The sequence below is a fragment of the Podarcis tiliguerta genome (genome assembly GCF_965153285.1).
Source record: "Podarcis tiliguerta genome assembly, chromosome: 1".
Taxonomy (NCBI): domain Eukaryota; kingdom Metazoa; phylum Chordata; class Lepidosauria; order Squamata; family Lacertidae; genus Podarcis; species Podarcis tiliguerta.
In genome coordinates, this window is record NC_139534.1 from 118,001,793 (window position 1) to 118,021,209 (window position 19,417).

The 19,417-nt window shown below is 41.2% G+C and overlaps 1 protein-coding gene across 7 annotated transcripts in view; it reads left to right on the forward strand.

Moving 5' to 3' along the window:
* Positions 1 to 19,417, forward strand: part of EML1 (EMAP like 1) — a 132,595-nt gene that overhangs the window by 98,564 nt on the left and 14,614 nt on the right. For 4 of the 7 annotated variants that reach the window (XM_083435347.1, XM_083435344.1, XM_083435345.1 and 1 more), the window contains 11 exons: positions 197 to 223; positions 4,212 to 4,341; positions 5,901 to 6,050; positions 8,307 to 8,376; positions 12,067 to 12,177; positions 13,251 to 13,346; positions 13,653 to 13,787; positions 15,066 to 15,165; positions 16,749 to 16,903; positions 18,141 to 18,266; positions 18,712 to 18,843. In XM_083435347.1, coding sequence (XP_083291473.1) covers positions 197 to 223; positions 4,212 to 4,341; positions 5,901 to 6,050; positions 8,307 to 8,376; positions 12,067 to 12,177; positions 13,251 to 13,346; positions 13,653 to 13,787; positions 15,066 to 15,165; positions 16,749 to 16,903; positions 18,141 to 18,266; positions 18,712 to 18,843 — 1,232 coding nt within the window. The remainder of the gene's footprint in view (positions 1 to 196; positions 224 to 4,211; positions 4,342 to 5,900; positions 6,051 to 8,306; positions 8,377 to 12,066; positions 12,178 to 13,250; positions 13,347 to 13,652; positions 13,788 to 15,065; positions 15,166 to 16,748; positions 16,904 to 18,140; positions 18,267 to 18,711; positions 18,844 to 19,417) is intronic. The other 3 variants (XM_083435348.1, XM_083435346.1, XM_083435343.1) reach the window with 1 other exon arrangement.

Below are 19,417 nucleotides of genomic sequence, written 5' to 3' on the forward strand. Positions count from 1 at the left end.
ATCAATTTAGGGTCATCCTGTTCACTGGTTGTCTGTGGAAGATTCAGACCGCTTACATGAACCAAAAACGGTATTCCCTGAACAGGACATCAAAGAGGACGGTTGGGGAGTCCATAGATCAGGGATTTAGGTGAGCCTGACTGTTCTTGAATGCATCTTTATCTAGCCCTTCTATCTCTGTCTCTGTAACCACAAGGGAAGCGCCGTGTGACACATTGTAAAGGTAGGTAGGCCTCGCTTCTGAAACCTCATAGCTCTCTAAGCAATCTTATTAACAGAGCCAAAGGAGTTTGTCTCCATTGAGGCAACATCTTTCTTCTACTGCTACAACGCTAAACAAGTTCGGTTTCTTCTGACCAAAGTTCTTGCAGGGCACCTACTGAGTTGTAAGCCTTGTGGAATTTAATCCAAATGGATTTTCGCTTTGATTTTTAGTTGATCTGGTCAAATAAATGGCCAAGGAAAGAGACAAATGTTAGAGAGCTATACGGCAACACATGAATGTACCATTGTGTGATAATAGTTGCTTGGCACTTCAGCTGAGAAGCCATGTGATAGAGCCTGCACTATATAGTTTGTTTGGTTAGTCTCCTAATGTGTGCCTAAAAAAGCATTTAGAGTGGCATTGCAGTGCTTGCTCACTTCCTTAATTGTCCCTGGTAAATCATAGACTTAACCTAAATTGCCAACGAGCATACAGCAGTGGCTAACAGATATTTCAGTGCTGTTAACATATTAGGTTGTCTCCAGTTGTGTCCCTCTGCTCATGCAAAGACTGTTAGGTCCATTAGAGTCTTCTATGAATGGAAATAGGTGACAAGAAGCAATTTTTACTGATTTCCCCCCTTCTCCCTGCAGCTCCTTGCAAATCTGCACCATAGGGTTTGGGGAACTCCCCCAAACAGAGTGGGAGGTGGGCCGCAGGCCAAAGGGGAAATTGGTGAAAATCGCCTCCCTCCTCCTTCCATTCATGGAAGCTTCCATTGAAGCAAAGAGCCTTCCATGAGCAGAGGGATACGGTTGGATATGTATGAATGCCAAATTAGGGTTAGGGAATGTATGATATTGGAAGTGCTTGCTGATAATTAACATTTAACCAAGTTTTAATCGATGCACAATTGTTTTTATTGTAGCTTGCGTAAACAGATTTGTGTTGCATTTGTACAAATGGTTTATTCCTAACTAACTCCTCATTAATCCGCATCTCCTAAATATTATGTGAGGCTAAGTTCTTAATCATGGTTGCTTCTATTCTTGTGGATCATATTGTTCAACAAGCCACATGTAACTAATTTTGCAGTCTCTCATGAAAGCAACTTGAGGCGTTGCTAGTTTCAAACTTTCTGCTCAGTTCTGTTTCCCAGCTGTTCCTGCAGTATTATAAGAATACTGCAGGTGCTTTATCCAGCCTTGCTTTTAACAATTTAACAGTCTTTCACCTTAACCAGTATCTTCTCTTGCAGTCTGTTATTCTAAGACACTTGCCATCTGTTGTTCTTTCTGTGTCTTTGAATACCAAAGCAAAAAAGGCTACATAAATATTTTAAGTGATGTGGGCATGCCACTGTCTGAGTTATCCTATCAGTATCTATGTCTGCTGCCACACACCTGTTATGAACGGGTGGTCTGGACAATAAGTTTGGGTAGATGTTTGCCTAGAAAGGATTATTAATCATTCCTGGCGTGTGACTGATAGCAAGGTTGTTTTGAGTTAATTGTGTGTTCTGTGGACAAGAGCTTAGTACCATACCTTGGTATTCGACCAGCTTATTTCTTGAACGTTTTGGCTTCTGAATGCTGCAAAAGTGACTGTTCCTATTTGCGAACTAGTTTTGGAAGCCAAATGTCCAGTGGGGCTTCCAATTGGCTGCAGGAGCTTCCTGCAGCCAATCAGAAGCCACGCTTTGGTTTCCAAACGTTTTGGAAGTCGAATGGACTTCCAGAACGGATTCCGTTCAACTTCCAAGGTACGACTGTACCCTGATTCTAAATGCTTGTACCCATAACGTGTAATGTAGTGATCTAGTGCTACAGTGATTGCTGCTTACCCATCTAAGCATTTACTTGCTTACATGGTAAATGTTAGGTTAGGACAGGTTCCCCCAAAGCAGCTGTCTCACAATGCTTGGATGCAATTAGTGGTTGTGTGCTTACGCTAAGTGGATGCATAACACATTTTAGAAGAACAATACGCTAGTAAGCATTAATTTAAAACCCAATCCTCACATTACGTGGGTGCCATGCAAATGTAGCGCTGCCAGTGCCTGAGAACTTGGAAGCAGAGCATATACTACTACTACTCCCTCCCAGTGCCAAGTCCCCATCCCCACCCCCGTTGGCACTAGCTAAGGAGTAGTCAAAGGGATGCCCTCCAGATCTTTTGGACAGCAATTCCCATTAGCCCCAGGAAGCACAGCCAGTAATAGTGTGTCATGGGAGTTGTAGTCCAAAACATCTTGTGTTTGAAACCTGATGAAGATAACCATGGTTCTTCTCACCTGGCTTCCTGATTAAGAGTGGAAGCCAGGTGAGCAGAATCAGGGTTGTCATGGTTTAGATGGGGGTTGAGGACCTCCATGAACTCACAGCCTCCTGATCGTGCTTTGGAGATTGGCAGCACTACATCAGCATTGGACTTTAACATTGGCTACCCGTATTATTTTCTGATAAGTGATCTGAGCCCTTGAGCTTTTGATGTGTGCTACATAGTCCATGTTTAAGGACAGGTGTGCTTTGTTTTGTTGTTGTAGGCCTAGAAATGTAGCTACCTGTAACTTTCCTGTACAGCTCAGGAACTGTCAAGTGTCCAGCTATTCATTGTGTGCTTAGTTTTTTCATGCGCAGCTATAAAGTACTGTAGCAACTTTTCGTGCTTTGAAAGAATCTCTAGCAGTATGTGCAAAGTACAGCTTTGTTAAGCTTGCAGTTATGTGTTCGCTGCAACACGTTTTGTTGTTCTTCCTTAAAAAAAAGAGAAAAAAATTAGAAGGTGTCTAGTTAAGCTTCGGGTACGTTCCATATGTGCATTGCTGGTTTTTTAAAAAAACACTAACCACTGCAACAACTGTTAAATTGTTATTGGCAAATAAGCTTATAACATGATATTGTTGTTCTGTGAGTTCTGATTAAAACTACAATGACAACACACAAATTATGTTACTTTGTCCACTAAAACAAAGCCCTCCTCCTTTAAACATTAATGGTGTTTGAAAAGCCTTAGCTATGCTTTTAGTAGACCTAAAATTCTCTCACTGATTTACATAATGTTATTGCTTCTGCCCTTCCATTTTCTCTATGCCCACGATTATTCCATCTAGTAACTCTGCTGATGTCATTGACTCCAAAACTGCCCGATTTGGATGAGAACAAGGCTGGATCCCTTGATCTGCCGATGGAGCAGCAGGAGGCAGCAAGTTCTGAACCTCGAAAAGCTTCACCAGCTGTTCGCAAGAAACCTCCTTTGGCTTTGCCATTTCCTAAAAGTCCTAGTCAGACTATCATGACATTTCCTAGATCACCTAGCTTTTTAAGCCCCATGAAGTCCCCAAGTCAGTACTTCCAGATCTGTTATTAAAGTTCCTCTGGCTTCATACTTCAATTAAAGCACCGTCGACTAGAGCATTTCTGGTGGTGTTCAGGGTGTTTACTTAATGTCAGCAGAGTTCAGATCTGTCATTCTTTTATGTTTCTCTCTCCTTTCTCTGTGCTGTCCTTGTTGCTGCTTCTGTTTTAAAACTTAGTCGTCGTCTTCTTTCTTACATGTACTTCAGCGCAGATCTTTTATTAATTGCCTGTCCTCGTTGTGCTTCCAGTGTATCTCTAACAATATAAGCCGAGTGCAAAGTTTGTCTTTACACTAAGATGCCGTGAATGTTAAAAATTGTAGATGCTGACACCCAGATGTGTAAATATCCAATAAAAATAAATAAAAGAATTTCATGTGGCATATTATTTTTTTTGGTGTTAATTGTAATCTTTGGAGTTTCTTCTTCAGTATTGTAAAGAGATTTAAAACAGAAGGGGACTTGGTGTGTATCTGATTATTTCAAATTTTGCTTGCCAGGGTGGGGTGGGGAACAGCATCCCCCCCCCCCAATGTAACTTCAACGTGTCATTAGGCAACATAATAGTGGGCTGGGATAGAAGAATGTTGAAGTACATGACTAATGGTGTATGTGTGTAATTCTTTCTGTCTTTTGACCTTTTTGTAGAGGAAGGATACGTTAAAATGTTTCTGCGTGGACGCCCTGTTACCATGTTCATGCCCAAAGATCAAGTGGAATCTTACAGTCTGGAAGCAAAAGCAGAACTACCAGCCAAGAGGCTAAAACTGGAATGGGTGTATCCTTTTCTTATGGCTGCATGTTAAACGTAGAAACTGCTCATTTCTTGGGCTCAGTTGTGTGTTGTTGTTTTTTTGTAATGTATCTTGGAAGGTTATTAAACATAGCGGGAATCTAGGGGGGGTTTTTTTGGAAGCAATTACCATTTTACTGATAAAACAATCAAATGAGTATTAATAATATGAAACTTCTGCTGCACATCTTTATCCCATTAAGCAGCTCCAGGAAGGCTTCAGCTGAATGTAGCCTGAAGGTTTATGTTTAAAACCAGTTAATTATCACACGGTTAAATTAGGCACATTGCAGAAAAGTAGGGCGCTATGGTTACTAATTATAATGTACTTAAACAGCTTTTCTCTTTTACTGGCATATCAAAGGGTATTTATATGTCTCTGTAGTTTTTAAGGAACAGAATTCTTAGAAAATGCATCATGATTTTCAGCACATCCATTTAATTCGTATAAATACCGTCATTGCTTGGTCATATGCTACACAGAAAGACAGTTTATTCTGGTTCTCTTTTTATTTACTCCTAGAATTATTTTTCAGATTCTTTCTTAAGCACACAAGTCACTGCTGGCCAGTCTTTTGAAGACAAATCAGAAGTACTGTGCAGGGCCTCTATCTATCTGTCTGTCTATCAATTTATCCATCCAAAGTTCATCTTGGCCTTCAATATGCAAAAAACCATGTATGACAGAGCATGCTGCTGCATGATTTTAATTGTTAAATAGCATCATGTGCCAAATAGTACCATTTAACATATAGATTAATTCCCACAATTAGATTAGATCTGCCCATGATTGGCACTGGTGGTTGGAGAATGAGATTCACTGCTTTTGTATTGTTGTAGCCTCCTTCAGTTGCATCATTTAAATTATTTCAAGGCAAATCTGTACAACTGACAGAATACAGGGGAAGGCAGGTGAACTGTACATTGCAAAAGTCCTAAAGGGGAGGTATACTCATCTGTGTTGTGGTTCAGGTGATAAGTCTATAGGTACACTGTGCTAGCATTTCCCGAGGGGGTGGGCTATACCTTCTTGCTTCACAGTCTTTGTGGCTGTGGAGTTGTCCCCATTGAAGAACAGCAGCAGAATATTCCAGGCCTGAACTGCTTAAAGGTGGGGAGATCTGTTCATGGGAAGGCCCCAGTCTCTTGTTTGAAATGGAGGTTGTCCCACCTGCAGGCTTGATGGGGGAGGGGGGAATCCTGTTTCAAATGGCAAGCTCTCCTGCCACTTGAAACCAAACCCACCTCAACCTACAGGGAGGGCTCCCAGGCAGCATACCTGATGTTGTACATCACGTCTGCTGAGATACAGCACAGAACATTTGAAGGGAAAGCCCATCGCTCCCCCCAAAAAGAAATCTGTCTCCACCAGATTCACCAGGAAATGGAACAACGGTTAGTGAACTGCGTTCAGCATCTGGTGCAAATAAACTAGTGCAGAGTCATAGAGCCTTACAGTATGGACCCAAATTATCACGTCAAATGGCACTTGCAATTTTTGAACGGCCGCTTACAAACTATTATGATCTTAACTAAGATGTCAGCTATGGCTACAGGGGTCGGGACTGCCGTAGTAACCTGTACCTCCTTCCGACGGGTGAAACCGTGTATTTCATTGCGTCTGTTGTTGTGTTGTACAATGTTGAAGAGCAACTGCAGCGGCATTACACTGCTCACAATGACGATGTCAAGTGGTAAGCTGTATAGGGCATTGATACCTTGGAAATAAAACAAGGTGGAAGAATTGAAACTAGCGTGTCCCATTTCTCGTAAAGCAGGGGTGGGCAGAAAGTAGATTGGGATCTACTGGCAGATCTCTAGGTGGTTTGCAGAAATCTGCAACAGTTTCTAACCCCTTAATAGTCTTAATAATGGCAGCAACTTAAAAGCCCTGCCTGTCCAGTTATATTGCTTGTGATAGGACTTGAGAGCTTGGTTCTGGTACGGATCACAAATTGCTGGGCTGGGCATTTGTTCAAAGGTCCCATATTCCTTAATTCTTAGCTTATGGCCATCTAGCTGAAGTACCATTTTGCACCTGGCTCTGGCTGGTAGATTTTGGTGTTCCATTAAAAACAAAGTAGTCTAAAGTTTGCCCACGTCTGTTATAAATACACCGTACCTTGGTTGACGAACGCCTTGACACTCGTATGTCTGGGCTCCTGAACGCCGCAAACCTGGAAGTGAGTGTTCTGGTTTGCGAACGTTCTTTGGAAGCTGAACGTCCGACGCAGCTTCTGTGGCTTCCAGTTGAGTGCAGGAAGCTCCTGCAGCCAATCAGAAGCCGCGCCTTGGTTGTCAAACGTTTTCAGAAGTCAAACGGATTCCGTTCGACAACCAAGGTACAACTATAACGTACAGCAACAGAGCCAAATTTGGGGGGGGGGGGCAGACACAGTACCCTCATGGGCCTCCACCTGGTGATACTGGCACCTGCCTTGTCTTAATTTTCCAACAATGCAGTGCCTAGGTAGGAACGAGAGCACAAAAGTTAAGCCATTCATACTTCTTCCATTACTCATGGAACTGATGTTGTAATGAATGGGAGATTCCTGGCTAACAGCCCACAGTTGTAACTACTACCACCCTGGAGCTGGAGAGCAGAAAAGAATCACATTCTGGCTCCTGCCATGAGAAAGAAGACCTAGGATCACTATGAGGCTGCACTACTGCCTTCTAGGAATGAAGGCAAAAAGGAGACCAGCCTAACCTCATCCAGGGGCCAGAGAAGGAGCAGCTTGAGGGAACTCGCTTCTTGCTTTCTTCCCTGAAATAACACACTGCTCTAACTCCTGTTGCCTTGCTGTTTCCTTAGTTTTAGATTTTATGATTTATGTGGAAATTGTTTTCCATTTGGTTATGTACGGTACTTTTTGATGTTTTATTTATTGCTTATGGCTTTTGTTATGTTGATAATTATGTAATTCTTGTCATGTTGTAAGCCGCCTTGGGCATTGTTTTAACTATGGAAAGGTGGAATACAAATAAAATGATGATGATGATGATGATGATGATGATGTTGCAGAAGCATGGGGAGCCCCCCCCTTATCTTTTTTTTTTTCAAAATATTTTTTATTAACAGGCCAATCAAATCACATTAATTCCAAATCACATTAATTCCAAATTACACAGCCAAATTTTTAAATTTTTGTTGGGGGTACCCATACTTCAAGCTCAGAAAGAGATCCAAACAGAGCCCCCCTTATCTTTCTGGTTTATAAGTCTGATGCATGGCTTTCCCCCTTTCTTTTTCTTTGCCCCACTTTGGGAGACAGGCATCTGAAAAGCAGGACAACAATATAGGGTTGCAGCCCATTATTATTATTATTATTATTATTATTATTATTATTATTATTATTATCTGATTGGATTGCCCCAGCCACTCTGGGCAGCTTCCAACAGATATAAAAACAACTAACTTTTACTCAGAACTAGACCCATTCAGGATTAATGGCCATAACTCACTTAGTTCAATAATTTTAAAAGGGAGTTGAAAGCAACCCATTGTAAATAAATAATACCCCACATCAGTTCTCATCGCCAGCTTTGCATGATTACAAGAAATGGAACAAAGAGCACTGATGCAGGCATAAATCTAGACCTCAATCGTTCGTGCATTTAGTGTTAATATTGATTTGGTTATTGCAAGAGATTGCAGGTTGGGGACAGTGCAACTTTGAGCATTTGTCATGGGAATTAAATTATCAAATTTAAATAGTTTATGAAAAGCATGTACAAAATACTGTAATTGTTTGCACCCTTCAGTGTCTTGCGATACTTGTCTTCACACATTAGACATGGCAAGGGCTGAAATGAAAATGTTTCCATATGCATTGCAATAAATTGGGAAACCATCCAGTCCAGGGCGTTCAGAATTCTTTTAGCTTGCATTGTGAACAGTGTTTGTAATATGATATTTGACAAAGGTTTTTTTCCCCACCCTCCTTCAGCCTAGCTGTCCATCCTGACAGGATCACCATAGCAACTGGTCAGGTTGCAGGAACATCTAAGGATGGGAAAGTAAGTCAGCCTATTGATCATGTTCAGAATTTTGCTTGTTAGAAATCTGTTGTTTTTATACAAACGTACTAATGTGCTAATGTGTTGATACTAATAAGGAGCAGGTATGATAAAAGTAAACCTCCAGGATTATATGTTGGAAGGAACCAGAGCTCCAATGTAGTGAAATGATAGAAGAAATGATGTTAGTAGGGATATATAAATGAGGATGGGTTTGGTTCCTATTTCCAGTTGCCTTTCCAATCTAAAGCCACGTCATTATAGGGTGCTTCGTGCTTGAGTATGCATTGATTGTGAATTTTTGATTTGGATCCTTCATACAACACAGTCTGCTGGATGCATGTATGTAAATCTGGGGCAGCTGGATGTTTATTTTGTGTCCAAAACCCAATTCCTGTTGCATATAGAAGCTTCTGGTATCAATCAATATCATTCCTGAGAACCTGCCGCTTGAGAGCACGATGCGTCAAAATGAAGCCTTGAGTCAGATGTGGTGCTGTTTCACTTTGTTGGGCAGTATCTACTAGTTCTGTTGGTAAATGATTCACAGTAGTGACCTGGTCTTATTTTGAAGTGTTGTCTCAGTTTGAATGCCCTCCTTAAGGAAACACACTTGTTTTCTTTAGCGCTCTGTTACAACTTTCTCATTTGTCCCAGAATTTCCGATGATAATATTTACGAGAACTGCTTTTGTTCCTCAATTTTATGCTATTCATTCATTCATTCATTCTGTTGTGTTTTTAAAAATATTGCACCTGTGTTGTACAAATTGTTCTTTCACTTTAGTACAAACACTCTTCTGATGAAGGGTGGTTATTTATTCAGGCTGCCTCTGCACTTTTGAAACAAATAGGAAACTGGAAACTGCAAATAAGGCACCACGAACTACGTCAGGATCATAAAATGTAAGGGCAGAATGAATGACATAAAAAAGTGGAACACTTTGGAGAAAAGCATGAGCTTGATAGAGGAAATGTAATAAGAATACAAGGTCCATCTAGCAATCCAACTTCCTGTCTGTGTAGTGGGAAGCTTGCAAGGCTGTGGGAAACTTGCAAGCAGAACCTGAGTACTTATAATTGCCAGGCATAAATGTCACCATTTGATGGTACTAAAATATAGAATTTCCTTTTCCATTAGCTTTCTAGTTATGATGGTTGTATACAACTCCAGGATCTGAATGCCAGTTACTGTGGGTGCAGCACCCAAAGAGAATCTTGCTGCCTGTCATTTCATAGAATCATAGAGTTGGAAGAGACCACAAGGGCCATTGAGTCCAACCCCCTGCCAAGCAGGAAACACCATCAGAGCACTCCTGACATATGGTTGTCAAGCCTCTGCTTAAAGACCTCCAAAGAAGGAGACTCCACCACACTCCTTGGCAGCAAATTCCACTGTCAAACAGCTCTTACTGTCAGGAGGTTCTTCCTAATGTTTAGGTGGAATCTTCTTTCTTGTAGTTTGGATCCATTGCTCCGTGTCCGCTTCTCTGGAGCAGCAGAAAACAACCTTTCTCCCTCCTCTATGTGACATCCTTTTATATATTTGAACATGGCTATCATACCCTCCCCTTAACCTCCTCTTCTCCACGCTAAACATGCCCAGCTCCCTTAGCCGTTCCTCATAAGGCATCGTTTCCAGGCCTTTGACCATTTTGGTTGCCCTCCTCTGGACACATTCCAGTTTGTCAGTGTCCTTCTTGAACTGTGGTGCCCAGAACTGGACACAGTACTCCAGGTGAGGTCTGACCAGAGCAGAATACAGTGGTACTATTACTTCCCTTGATCTAGATGCTATACTCCTATTGATGCAGCCCAGAACTGCATTGGCTTCTTTAGCTGCCGCGTCACACTGTTCCCCATAGGCATCTGGTTGGTCAGAGTAGGAAAGAGAATGTTGCACTAGATATGCCTTTGTTCTAATCTAGCAGGGCTCTTCTTATGCCCTTGCTAAAAACACTAGAGCAAATATTACAGTTATCGTGGTTGTAATGGAAAGTGGGAAAGGATCTGTATGAAAGCCTATCGACCTTAGCCATTTTCAATAAGAATATTTATTATTACTATTACTACTAATTACTTGAACTAGTAAGGTTCATTGGTTGCAACTCTTTCTTTTATTGCTCATAAAAAAATAATAATATTGGATAATGGAAATGCAGTTCTTATTTTCTTGTTTATTTCAACATGTTAAACCTCAAGTATAAAGTGATTTCTTTAAATCTTCCAAAGGATTCTCCCTGCAGAGATCTTTATTGATAAAAAGACCAAGAACAATTCTGGCTAATCCTTTTAGTATTTATTCAGACTTTGTGCGAATAGATTTTCTTGCTTATAGACAGAACTGCCCCTCTGCAACGTGGGACTGCAGTCATCAATAGGCAAATACTGTCTGTCAGTTGGCCGTGCATTTTGCTATTTTAAAGATTTGCAAAGATTGCTCTCTAGCGTTCTAACTCTGCATTGCAGACGTTATATAATCCTGTCAAACTCCATTAGCTGTCATTGAAAGGAGCACCAAATGCAAGTTGGATAGGCTGTGCATTAGTTATAAATTGGAAGCGTTATATATATATTTTTTTTATAATAATATTTATTAGAGGTTTTATAGTTACAGGGGAAAAAAGTATAAAAGAAAAAAAGACAATAAAAAATTAACAAACAATACATCAAAAATAGAAAGAAAAAACAATACATCAAGACAACAAGAAAAAACAAAAACATTTAAAAACACATCCAATTTCCATATCTTTATCTCTCATTTACTTGTTTCCTCGACTTCCTCACACCTCCCTTTTTTGTATTCTAATTCAAATTAGCTGATTCAGCAAATCCTTTCCCCCTTTCTCAACTTTTTGGTCTATAATTAATCTTAACATAATCTAACTTTAAATTTTCCACTTTAACCCATTAACAATCAGTTTTTGCTTAATTCTTTATAACATTTCTGGAAGCGTTATAAGACCTGTCTGTTTCAGCTGACTTTTAGAGGGCAGAGTGAAGCTGTCAGAAGGTTAAATCTTTTTGTAATGTATTGGACCATTTTGCAAGTTTCGCATGGTTTTGGAGTTGAATCATACTCCTCACTTTCTGGGAACAGCAGGTGTGCGCCTCGCCCCCAATAATTCCAGGATAGAATCTCTAAAATGCTTCACGTGTACACAGGGAATTGATCTTTCCAGATTTTTCCCGGTATGACCTGACATAATCCACATCTCCTAGACTAGTGTGCAGCTTGAACCACAGCTTTCTATTGGGTTTTGTACCTCTCTGTACGCTGTGACACAGTTCTTGGCTGAAAAAAAATATCAAAACACATTCAAAAATTATATATTTTAAGAGAAAATTAGAAAGGAGTAGAAACAGAATGGAATGAACTTACACTTGCAAAAGTGACACGGACTAGAAATAGAATAAAATGCCCATCTGCATATCAGTGTCTCAGTAACCCCGACAACCACACTATACGTTAGACCACTATTACCCCTGTATTGCAGATGAGAGGCAGAGGTTGAAAGAGAATTGGACCTTTTGTCCTGTATGTTTGTGTTTCCATGAACGGAAGATGTTAAATATGGCTAAGATGCATTTGCAGGTATTTTCACATACTCTGATTATACTCAGATTCCTGCTCCGCCCTACCCCCAAATCTAACTGCAGCTGTTGCTTATTGTTTGTTCCACTTCTGCAGCAACTCCTGCCCCATGTCCGCATTTGGGACTCGGTTACTCTGAACACACTGCATGTCATTGGGATGGGGTTCTTTGACAGGGCTGTCACTTGCATTGCATTTTCCAAATCGGTAAGTGATATCTCCTTATGTATTGTTGATGCACTTTTTTGCCGTATTTACAGTTCTAAAATCTGTTGCCATAACTCAATGGGACAGTTTCCTCTGTAAACAAATGCTATTCACTTCTGTGTTAGGTTGCCCCCCGTGGAATGCACCAGATATTATTTTACTGGATTCTAGTTTTGCTGAGATAGTTTTGCTTCAGTGAAATCTTTTTCTTAGGCAAGAAGGGTTTAAACAAACAAAAAAAGGAATTCCCAAACATTTTTACTTCTTCTACAAGTGGAATTTTGATTTGCTTGCTGCAGATCTGACTGTCTGAATTTGTGACCAAGAAGTCTGCTCATTCCTCCCCTTTCTCCCCTTTAGTTTAGGGTCAAACTAGTTGTAATAGAACAGCAGAAGGCCTTCTTGGGACGCCCTCTCATCAGATGTCCAAGAGATAACCAATTGCATGACTTTCTGAGAGCCAGTGTGGTGTAGTGGTTAAGAGCGGTAGTCTCGTAATCTGGTGAACTGGGTTCGCTTCCCCGCTCCTCCACATGCAGCTGCTGGGTGACCTTGGGCCAGTCACACTTCTCTGAAGTCTCTCAGCCCCACTCACCTCACAGAGTGTTTGTTGTGGGGGAGGAAGGGAAAGGAGAATGTTAGCCGCTTTGAGACTCCTTAAAGGGAGTGAAAGGCGGGATATCAAATCCAAACTCTTCTTCTTCTTCTTCTCTTTCTGAAGACATCTGAAGGCAACCCTGTATTAATAAGTTTTTAATGCTTGATGTTTTGTTGTGTTTTTATGTTGGAAGCCACCCAGAGTAGCTGGGGCAACCCAGTCCGATGGGTTGGTTGTAAATTTATTATTATTATTATTATTATTATTATTATTTTATTATTATTGTTTTTTTGCTAAACATTTTTTTGTATATTTTCCTCAAACCTGCCAATAACACATATTCTGTGTGGATGATGCTGTTTTGGTTTCGTAAGGACTGGCTTGTAGAGAACTGCCTTTCCACTTAGACTTTGTGATGATATTAAATAGCTTTTTGGTGCATTCCTCCAGTGAGATATTTCATGTTTTATTTCAGAATGGAGGGAGTAACCTTTGTTCAGTGGATGACTCCAACGACCATGTGCTTTCAGTGTGGGACTGGCAGAGAGAAGAAAAGCTAGCAGATGTCAAGGTATTTTGCAATGAGATTGCTTTTATGCTACTTGAGACCCACCAGGTTGTTCCCTCGCTCCTACCCCATTGGTGCCATATTTAGTGTAACATCTTGTAAGCATTGCTGCTAGCCTCCGGTGTGATCCAGCAGCCTCCCCTTATGTTCTTATTTGACCTATATCTATACAGATTAATGTATTGCAAGGCATTTAACATCCTTCCGAAGCATATGAACTTACTATTGGTGCTCTTAATGTTGTCTGTGGGCATTTTGACATGTCTGGTTTTTTTTGCAAATGTTGAAATAATTTTTCCCTCCTTCTAGTGCTCTAACGAAGCCGTATTTGCCGCTGATTTTCACCCTACAGACACTAATATAATAGTTACTTGTGGGAAATCGCATCTTTATTTTTGGACGCTTGAAGGCAGTTCTCTCATTAAAAAGCAAGGCTTATTTGAGGTAACAAGTGCTTATGTTCATGGGGGTTGCATACGGAAGTTACATAGAAGAAGCCTATAGCCAAAGAATGGGCTGGCTGGTTCAAATCAATGTATGAACTTCACCCGTCTTTCTCCCAGTGTTGTTTGTTTGGTCTTGTTGTCCTTCTAGTCTCACCAGGTCACAGTGCTGAAGGAGAAGCTGCCCATGGCAGGATTCATCCAACAGGGTCTAGACCAGGGTTTCCCAAACTTGAGTCTCCAGCTGTTTTTGGACTACAGTTCCCATCATCCCTGACCACTGGTCCTGCTAGCTCAGGATGATGGGAGTTGTAGTCCAAAAACAGCTTGAGACTCAAATATGAGTTGTTGCTCTCCGGTAAAAGCGCCACGTTACCTACTATTGCAAACATGACTCTGATTCATCACACTTGCTCTTCCTTCTTCTAGTCAAAACTTGTATATCTTTCCAGCATCTTAGAATATTGGCTGTGATGGTATCTTTATAGTACACAACCCAAGATCTCCATAGAGCCAGTTCCACAGGTCCAGTGATACCTGTGTTTCTCAAACAGCTGCAGACTGCTACTATTGCTGTATTGCAAACTACCATATTTTTCCATCTATAAGATGCCCCCTATTTTGGGGGACTCATATTTAAGAAAATGGGGAGAGATGTATCCACGTATAAGACGCTCCCCTAATTTTTGGCATTATTTTTTAGGGGGGAAACCTAGTCTTACACATGGAAAAATATGGTATTTGTCAAACTGAGAGTTCAAAAGCCACATGATTTTTTAAAGCGTTCAAAGGGAAGTGCTGAAGATCCACTGGCCATTTGCATGACTTTGGGTCTACCTATAGTTGACTGTTGAGTCCAAGCCAAGCATGTGGAATGTGATTTCTTTCCCCCGTATATTTAGGGACACAATCTGGAATGTCACTACTTTAAAATAACAACAAAACCTTACATTCCACAACCAGGTATTTTAAATGCAGTTTTGATTTAAAGGGATTTCTTCAGAAAGGGAGATAGCTTTGAATGCATTATTCAACAGGTGTATTATGGCATGGATAAGGCATATGTGCAATGTATTCTATTTAATATATTTCAAGAATTTGTAAACATATGTTGATAAAATCTGTAAAACTTGCAATCTCTTGTTACTTATTTCTCTCGATTTTTATCTTGTGGTAAGCATGCGGTTTTGAAATTATCTAAATTGAATAAATAAAAATATATCGTAAATATGTTATCCCCTGTGATTATTATAAATATACCAAATCTCTTACCGTACAGAAACAAGAAAAGCCAAAATTTGTTTTGTGTGTGACGTTTTCTGAAAACGGTGATACGATTACTGGAGACTCAAGTGGAAATATCTTGGTATGGGGAAAAGGTAAGAAGAGTAAGCTTATAAAACAGTAAATTACTACATATGACATAGATTTAACAGTTATTTCTTCTAGATTTAAGCAAGTGCTTATTTAATTTTTCCTGGAAAGAAACTGAAATAGAATTTATTCAGAATCAATTGGGGGGGGTATATTATGTGAGGACTATTGCCCCTGCAAAAAAGTATGCTACTTCTTAGTAATAGAAGGTTCGAGTAGAGCAAAAATTGTTTCCCTTTCTAAGGGACGGGAGGAAGCATTGCCCTGACTTGGAAGCCATCTTGTGAAGTGGTTCTGGCTACGTGGCCTAATAATTCCATCATGCTGGCTATGGGATTCCTGATTAGCTGGGATTATGTTGTCAGCCTTTTGATGGTGATTGGCAAAAATGGCGTTAAAATACCTGCCGGGGGGGGGGTAGCGAACAAGCATGAAGAAAACAAGATGTGCAAGGAGCATTTCAGTACCCCGGAAGCAGAAAATTATCACCTGCAAAACATTTGACATGGTCCTAAATTGATAGCAGACACCTTGCATGTTTCAGTCTTAAACATGGTTTAACAAATTAAACAGCTAATTAAGTTCTACGAATACATTTAAGAAATAAGCTCCAAGGCTAACTGCAGCCACAAATATCTTCTGGCCAACTTAAACCTGTTGGTTTAGATGAAAGGTATCTTTCAGTGTCCACAATATTACTTACAGTGGTGCCCCGCAAGACGAATGCCTCGCAAGACGGAAAACCCGCAAGACGAAAGGGTTTTCCGTTTGCAGAGGCGCTTCGCAGGACGAATTTCCCTATGGGCTTGCTTCGCAAGACGAAAAATGACGAAAAAAGTTGAATTTTTTTTTTTTTTGCTCCAAAACCCCTTATTTTGAATCGCTAAGCTGCTAAAAGCATTTTAGCAGCAAAACCGCTAATCCCCCACCCCTTAAAAAGCAGTTTTTAGCCCTTAAATCGCCAATAGCGCTAATAGCGCTACTCCGTCAATGGGCTTGCTTCGCAAGACGAAAAAACCGCAAGACGAAAAGACCCGCGGAACGAATTCTTTTCGTCTTGCGAGGCACCACTGTATTTACTTACGTTTCTGTGGTTTATATACGGCTGTTTGCACAAGCCCCCAGGTTGGTTTACAACCAAATAAGAAAATGTGTATTCAAATACATAAAGTATATAAAATATTGTTGTTGTTGTTGTTTAGTCGTTTAGTCGTGTCCGACTCTTCGTGACCCCATGGACCAGAGCACGCCAGGCACTCCTATCTTCCACTACCTCCCACAGTTTGGTCAGACTCATGTTTGTAGCTTCGAGAACTGTAATATTTTAATATAAAATATTACAGTTCTTAAAATGCATAGCACAACAACTTTAAATGGCAGCTAATCCAATTATCTAATCAGGTCTTTCCTCCTCTGAAAAAGGTGTGTCTTAAGCAGCTGCCTTAAACTACAGGGCTGAGACCAGATGAACTTCAGTAGGGAGGGAGTTTCATATGTGACAAAACAGGCTTGCCGTAATAAATAAATAACTGAATCGCCAAATAAGATATACTGCTTGGTTAATAACTTGTTTTCTTCCCATATCTAGGTACCAACAGAATAAGCTCTGCAGTTCAAGGAGCCCACGAAGGTGGCATTTTTGCACTTTGTATGTTGCGAGACGGAACGCTTGTGTCTGGAGGTGGAAAAGACAGAAAGCTAATATCTTGGAACGGGAATTACCAAAAACTTCACAAAACAGAGGTGATGTCACCAATCCTTTAAAAGCGGCATCTTAGCATTTCCTGTTTGAAAAGAGAATTATTTTGTAGCTCGAATCCTGAAAAAGCTTTTCCCCATCAACTTCTAAAAGACATCACTGTTTCTTGTGGCTAATGCCTATGTCCTCAGACTAAGAATATGATATAATATCAGAAGGGTCATACAATGCATACATTTTGAATACCTATCCTAGACATTTGCCCAGCACAGTTCTCTACCTTGAAATACATTACATTGCTTGAATCATGAGAGGGAAAGGAAACAAGCAAACCCTTCAATGCAATCTCTCCTTCTTGTTCGCCTCACCAAGTTGATACCTTTATTTTTCTCTGCCTGCCTTCACTAAACAGCCCTGGACTGTAACTGGCCTCACGTACTTCCAATACTTGGTAGAGTGGTATGGTACTTGGAGTAGAAAGAAAAATAGAGCTCCAAACTACCCCCCCCCCAAATACCCAATACCTCCACCATCCATGCCTATCCTGTTGTTTCTTACAGAGTGCTGTGGCTTCCCCAGCTTCGATCCAAATTGAGAAAAGGGGCAACCTGTCGTGTTTTACGCTCATAATGTGCCAGTCTGTATTGTTTCAACCATGGGTCTCGCAACAGAGAACAAGATGTAAAAAAAAAATATAGTAATGACAGCAAAGCAGAATATTGGCCTGGAGGGTGGGTAGCTCAGTTGGTAGAGCACAAGACTCTTAATCTCAGGGTCATAAGCTCAAGCCCCATGTTAGGCAAAAGAATCAAGCCTTGCAGGGGGTTGGACTAGATGACCCTCATGGTCCCTTCCAACTCTGTGAAGAGGAACAAGGAGCAGGAAGTGATGGCGAGCCCGCTGCTGAGCCACTCTAGTGTTCAGATGGATTGCTGAATAAAAATGAAAACCGCTACTTTTGTGCAACACTAACACAAGACACGTCCCTTAAGTGTCTCATTGGAGGAGGGAAATGGCCGTTACACAACAACAAATCGTGCAAAGAAAACAATAGATACCTTTCGTAGAATTGTAAAACTGGAAGGTACCCCGAGGGTTATCCCTTGTGATGCAGGAATCTCAGCTAATGTATCCATGGCAGATGGCCATCCAACCTCTGCTTAAAAACCTCCAACGAGAGTCCACCACCTTCTGAGGAAAGCACTGTAGAAAATGTACACTTGAGGGGGGAAACTACATGCCAGCTTGATTAACCAATATGCTTTTGAATTTTGAAAATAGATTCCAGAACAATTTGGGCCAATAAGAACAATAGCAGAAGGGAAAGGTGACGTCGTGTTAATCGGCACCACTCGGAATTTTGTTCTACAAGGTTCCCTCTCGGGAGACTTTTCTCCCATTACCCAGGTAAGTACTTCTTTGAGCCCATTCCTTCTTAAGACCAAAGTTTTTAAAAGACAAAATCATAGTGTTCATTTTTTCCTTGATCTCTACTCTGGAGGAGCTGAGAGCTTGCTGAATGTGTAATTGCTGCTGTCACATGACATACGAAAGGGGAGGTGGACAGGACGCTGCCCCTCAAAGCTTACGAACTCAGTTTGGGTAGTAGAGAAGGAAAGGGGAGCAAATATCAATAAGCGAAGTTACATCCGCATAGGTTTCATTTCAGTTGCGGGTGAAAATATGAGTTAAGCTAAGCTATTAATGAAAAAGAGGAACCAGAAGTGGGATTTGAAGGAAGAGGGAGAAGGATTCTATATGTCCCGTCCCTCCCATTATTACCAATAAAATATTAGAGAAACTCAGTGTTCTGTTGTTCATGTTCTAATGAAACATTGCTGTATTTATTAAGGGTCATACTGATGAGCTTTGGGGACTAACAGCCCATCCTTCCAAACCTCAGTTCTTCACTTGTGGGCAAGACAAACACATTACACTCTGGGATGCCATCAGTCACCGTCCGATCTGGAACAAAATTATAGAGGTATGATATCCGTTTTTCATAACCCCACCACCACCACCCTTAACAACCACAGTGGCAGTGTTCAGACATCAAGGTATACTCTCGCTAATGGTTTACTGTGCACAAGCTGATCGCGCGCGCCCCCTTCACTTCTTCTATTTTGCTAGTACAGGAGAGCAATGTCTCAATTCCTGGTTTAGTTTAACCTCTGAAGCAGGGGGTCGTGGATGCTTTAGCTTGGATGTAACAGGAAGTTACATCCAAGCTAAACAGGAAGGGGACGCGGGTGGCACTGTGGGTTAAAGCCTCAGCGCCTAGGGCTTGCCGATCGAAAGGTCGGCGGTTCGAATCCCCGCGGCGGGGTGCGCTCCCGTTGTTCGGTCCCAGCGCCTGCCAACCTAGCAGTTCGAAAGCTCTCCCAGGTGCAAGTAGATAAATAGGGACCGCTTACTAGCGGGAAGGTAAACGGCGTTCCGTGTGCGGCTCTGGCTCGCCAGAGCAGCGTTGTCACGCTGGCCACATGACCCGGAAGTGTCTTCGGACAGCGCTGGCCCCCGGCCTCTTGAGTGAGATGGGCGCACAACCCTAGAGTCTG